Source organism: Elephantulus edwardii, unplaced genomic scaffold (genome assembly GCF_000299155.1).
Source record: "Elephantulus edwardii isolate Elephantulus edwardi_28Jun2011 unplaced genomic scaffold, EleEdw1.0 scaffold00045, whole genome shotgun sequence".
NCBI lineage: Eukaryota > Metazoa > Chordata > Mammalia > Macroscelidea > Macroscelididae > Elephantulus > Elephantulus edwardii.
The window spans coordinates 14570772-14576108 of NW_006399795.1; the positions used below are offsets into that span (position 1 = coordinate 14570772).

At 65.5% G+C, this 5337-nt stretch overlaps 1 protein-coding gene across 2 annotated transcripts in view; it reads right to left on the bottom strand.

Annotated features, from left to right (window-relative positions):
• PRDM16 (PR domain containing 16) overlaps nucleotides 1-3310 on the bottom strand; it is a 509116-nt gene extending 505806 nt beyond the window's left edge. Inside the window, exon 1 of one of the 2 annotated variants that reach the window (XM_006885814.1) lies at nucleotides 3211-3310. Coding sequence is in view for 1 of the 2 variants with exons in the window: in XM_006885813.1 (XP_006885875.1) it covers nucleotides 3211-3247 (37 nt within the window). In the remaining variant the exon portion in view is untranslated. The remainder of the gene's footprint in view (nucleotides 1-3210) is intronic. The other variant, XM_006885813.1, reaches the window with a different exon arrangement.
• Nucleotides 3311-5337: the final 2027 nt, after the last annotated feature.

Genomic DNA, 5337 nt, shown 5'->3' on the forward strand with positions numbered 1-5337 from the left:
CTGCCTCCTTAGCAGAAGTAACAGCCCCCTCCCAAGGTGCTCAGCAGTGGAAAGAGGGTGCCTCCAGACTAGGCCTTGGGGTCTGCCACCTTCATGGAGTGTCATTCCCATGGGATCTTTGCGGACAAGAGAGACCTTTCTAGGCACAACTTCGCTGTTGTGGTGTCACTAGTGTGAAAGTGCCCTCCGTGTTCATCCTCCTACTTCTTCCTGGATCTACCCGCCTGGCTCACAACAGTAGCAGAAATTCCAGCTTTTGTTAAGCATTTCTTTTTTTTCTTTTTTTTTTTTTTTTCAGTGTGAGGCCCTACTGCCCAGGGGGCAGCCAGGGCCCTGAACTATCCTTCTTTGGTCTCCCATCCCACAGAGGGCAGCTTAGAGGCTGCAGACCCCTACCCACTCAACTACAGCTCCCTGAGTGCCCAGGCTACCTCTGCCCTTGAGAAGCCCCAGCCACGGTCCAAGCACCAGCCCCAAACTACCGCTGACCTGGCACCACTTGGCACTGGGTATGAGCAACCACCTGAACTGCAGCCTGGAGTAAGGGTCCCTGGGGGACACAAACGAAATCACAGCTCCCTCTCCACATTCACAGGTGGTCCCCCACACCCTGACTTAGGGGATCACACCCAGCAGTCTGGCTGCCCTTCTGTGCCCTAGAGGTCATCCTGCCCTGAACATCACCGCAGACTCACTCCAGGCCCCAGGCTGTGGGCTCACCACTCACTGCTCACTCCTGCCTGTACAACATAGGGAGACCCCGGTCCTGGCGGCTGGAGGGAGAAGGGCAAGGAGCTCAGGCTGCTGCGATTGCCCACTTGTTTGCTCCACTGCCTCCTAGCCAGGTAATGAAACCAGCTTCTCAGCGGTGTTCACATCTGCTCTAAATATTGTCTAATGAAATGAAATTCTTCAGGGATCCTGTGTGCGCTGGGGCAGGGAGCCATGGCCCTGAGCCGGCCTCACCACCTTCTTGGGGTCGGCTCAAGGGACAGCTGTCCTGGCTGCTGCTGTCTTGGGCAGGAGAGGTTCTCTCTGCTTCCCTGAGTGTGGGCTCCACCAGCGGGTCGGGGCCTGGTAGAAGCTAGCTCATCCACGGTGGCTTTTTCTCCTTAGGAACTCCGGAAAGGCCAAACTGTGAGCCATGCTAGCTTTTCGTTTGCTGCTCCAGCTTTGGGCCAGGCTGCAGGACCTCAGTACGCACCGGTTCCTAGTTCTGAGCAGAGCCTGCCCTGGCCGACTTTTCCCACCTGGTAGTGAGATGCAAGCCCGTGGAGCAGAGGATCTGACCGATGTCCTGCTGGGCGCGGGAGGCTGGAAAGTTTCCGGGGTAGAGCCAGCGCACCCAGCTTGCCTCTCGCTTGCAGCGAAGGCCCTGTGAGATCGAGGCAGTGTCTCACTCTTCTAACTTTAGACCGCTCCTTGCAAGGGTCAGAGCCAGGCAAGACCACAGGGACGGTCTGTATCCCGAGAACGAGACTTTGAGAAGGCCCCAGCACACACCAGTCACGAACGTTTAAACGAACACGCACGCTCCAAGCGCCCCGGGCAGAAACGCACAGTCCCTCCACTCCCGTGGAAAAATGGTGGGCCTTGTTCGCGCAAGAAGGGCTGCAGATCATGGAAAGCCTGGGAGGCCTAGGTCAGGGCACTGGGCAGAGGTGCCCAGCTGGAAGGGGTCACTGCAGCGAGGGACTCCAAATGGTCGCAGGCGAGCTCAGGAGGCCCGGCGCAAGCTGGGAGCTGCTTTTCCCCAGCGGCGGGTGCGGGCGTATGGCGGGCAGAGGGGCCGACCCCAGTCGGGTCCTCAGGTAGAGCGCGGGGCTTCTCCGTAAAACTGCCTTGAGCTCTGAGTCCACGCCGGCTCCAGTCAAGGCTGAGTCCCGGTTGCTGCGTGGCTAAGCTCAGGAGGCGCGACCAGAACGGCCTGGTGGTCGCCCAGGATTCCGAGGGGCGCAGGCCCTGTGCCTGTTCTGCCTGCGGGCAGGCGGTCTGAGGCCCAGGGGATGCCCAGGGTAGGCAGCGCCCATCCCGCTCCAAGCGGTACTCACCGCTTCGCAGCAGCCGGGCGGCCGCTTGGACTTCAGGAGCCGCGCTCGCCGGGCCGCGACGCCGAGGGGGGAGCCCCACTTGCGTGCCATCGCCTCCGGCCCACGGGACTCACAGTCGACGGCGCCCGCGGCTGCAGCACGGAAGGCGCGCGGACTGCGGGAGGCTCGGCGCAAAGGCGGCGAGGCAGGCGGCGGGTGCACCCGGCCTGCGGCGAGGACCGGGCGGCGCGGGCTGGGTACGCGGAGCTGGGGCTCGGCCGGAGACGGAGCGAAAGAGAAAGTAGTAAGGCCGGGGACCAGGCCGTCTTGCCGGGGCCGCCTCTGTGCCCGCCGAGCCTCGCGGTGGAGCCGGGGAAGCTGGTGCGGAAAGGCCCAGGCGGGCCGAGGGCGACGGCGGAGGCGGATCGGAGGTGACCCGGTCGGGACCCTCCTGGCACAGCCAGCGCTGGAGCCCAAGCCGGGCCGCGCGAGGTGCTGGAGCCGCCGCCGAACGCCCGCCGCCGTGCGGGCACCACTCGGGAATGAAGTTCATGACCACAGTTGCACCGCAGGCCAAAGTCTCCATTTTGCTCCCTGGCGTCCGCGGCCGTCCTGCGCGGCCACCCTGCCCGACGCCGGGAGCCGGGGGGCGCCGGCCCGTGCCCCCTTCTCCGCCCCGCCCGGCTCGGGGTCTCCCTCCTCTCCGCCGGCCGCCGCCGCCAAAGGTGGTGCTCTAGCGCCCACTATTTCAAAAGCCCGGAATATGATTTGACCAGGGCTGCGAGCCACGAGCGAGAGCGAGCGAGCAGCGAGCGAGGGAGCCGAGAGAAAAAGTTGCTCTCCATCGTCAACTTTTCGCTAACTTTCGCTTTGCGCTCCCTCGCCGCCCTCCCCCCGCCCCCCTCCCCGGCCCCCACCGCGCGCTCGGGTTCCCGGGCCCGGGCGCCTGCCTGGGGGGAGGGGGTCGCGGGGAGGGGGCCGGCGCCTTCGGGGAGCGCGCGGCCCGGGCGCCCCAGCCGCCTCCGAGCCGGCAGCCCCGGAGCGCGGGAGGCGGCGCAGTCGGGGCCTCACGACCAAGCCTGGGGCCCAGCGGCGACCGCACCCCGACGCGCCCCCGGCCCGAAGCCCCAGTCTCGCGTCCCGGCCCGGCGGCGCGGCGCGGCCGGCGCTGGCGACTTACTTTTGGCTAGCTTCCTGGCCCTCGCCTTGGATCGCATGGTGTCGGCGCGCGGAATCTCTCTCCTCCTCCTTGAGTCCAGAAGCAGCTACACACTATCTTCATCTCCCCAGCATTGTCAGTTTGGACACCTTCGCACATGCGCACAGAGCGCTCAATCTGACACCCCTCGCCGGGGCCAAAAAAACTTTGCAATGTATTCATCATCATCATCGTCGTCGTCGCCGCGCCGCCGCCGCCGCCGCCGCCGCCTCGGCGCGGGATTGGGGGGCTCTGGGCGGCCTCCGCGGTCTTCCCCGCACTCCGCTCCCCCCGCCCCCGCCCCCGCCCCCCGGCAGAGCCGCGCGGGACTGGCCCTTTAAGAAAGCAATCCGTGCTCCGCGCGCCCGCCTGGGCCCGCACCCTGGCCACTTTAAAAGGACCCAGGTGGCCTCGGAGGCGAGGTGACTATGCCCCCACCCCGTCCCTGCGTCGGGTCCCTGCGTCCGCGCTCCCGCCCGAGCCCGAGTCCGAGACGGGGTGGCGGCCCTGTTGGCAAGCAACTTCCTCGGATTGGGGGGCCAAAGCGCCAAGAGTTCCAGCGCGGGGCTGGGCTGCATGATTTCATTTTCTTGAATTTTATTACAAATTAAAAAGCTCTGCATCACTGTCGCCCCAGCTGGCTCTCCTTCTGTGCTCGCCCCTGGCCCCCCATCCCCCCTCCCACCCCGTCAACGCCCGAGGGGAGTCCACGCCTCGAGCCCCTTCCCGGCTCCTCCGAAGCCCCTCCGGGCCGCTCCCGGACTCGGGCCCCTCCCCTCAGTCCCCACCCCGCGGCGGCAGCTCCCGGCTTCGCGGCTCAAAAACAACAGCGGCGCCGCCTCCAGCTCTGCGCACCGCGCGGCCCCGGCCGCGTGCGGGACCCGGACCCGCAGTCTTCCGCCCCTGCCGCGCCGCTGGGGGCAGCGTTCTCCGCAGGGGGAGCGGCGGCACCCCAGCACCCGGCGCCCGGGCTCGGCGCTCCAGGGTGTCCCTACACCTCGCGGCCCCAGAGGCGGGCCAGAGCTTTGCTGCTTCCGTGCGCCCCGCTCCGCTGCTGCGGCGGCCCCAGGTGAGTACCCGGCTGCCAGCGCCCTGAGCGGGGCTATCTCTGGGGGGCCTGGGGCCTTTGGGGACACTCCTCCTGGTCACTCTGGCCCAAGTGCCCCGCGGGCGGAGGGTGGTGGAACAGGTGGAGAGTCGCGAGGACGCGCGGGGAGCGGCTTCTGGCCCTGGAACCCTCCAACTTGGGCGCAGGGGCGGCCGCCTGCAGGGCCGGATTGGCGCGTCTGGGGAACCCGGTCCAGGCCCCTTGTTTGAGGTAGTGTTGGGTTCAAGAATGAATTGTAAGCACACGGGGGAGCTACTCGTCTGGGTCACTGACCGCTTCCCCCACCCCGCTCAAACTAGGGCCTGCCTGGCAGCCTACCTCAGAGCTGGTTCCTCTTCCCTGGAACGTGGGACAGAGGTCAGGGACACAGGTCAGGCCTGTAGTTGCAGGGTCTCCCTACTGACCCTGACCCGAGGGTGGCTAAGGGCCTTGCCCCCAATTCCCCTTTGTTGTCCCTCTCGAGCAAAAGCTGTCCTGTCCGCTGAGACTTGCACACGGACCCTTGCGCCTCTTCTTTAAAAGAAGGAAAACGGAAACGTCCAAAAATGTTAACTCCGAGACTCTGGAGTGCCAAGACAGGGACCTCAAAAGGGGAGAGTAACCCAGGGCCTAGGCTACCCAGAGGCAAGGCCCCACCCAGCCGAGCTTGTAGGAGCCTGTGGCGGCTCCCGCGCGCCAGGCCTTCCGCCTTCACAGTCCACTCCGGCTTCTCTCCGCGCTTATTCGAACCAACTGGCGTGAGAGGATGCCGGTAGAGTGCCGGCTTACTGCCAAAGAAGGAGGTAAGGCTCTGCTGAGTCTCTGACCTCAACCTCTACTGAAGCCCCAGGTGAGTGTGACAGGGCAGCAGCCTGGACTTACTTGCATGCCCCATATCTCTGGGGTCCCACCAAGGAACTACCCTTCCCACACTCTGTGTTTCCCTAGAGGTCTTGGCTTCTTACAAGAAGTCCTTACTGAGGGCAGTGTTATTGCCCCTGGTGCCTGGAATCAGATCCCAC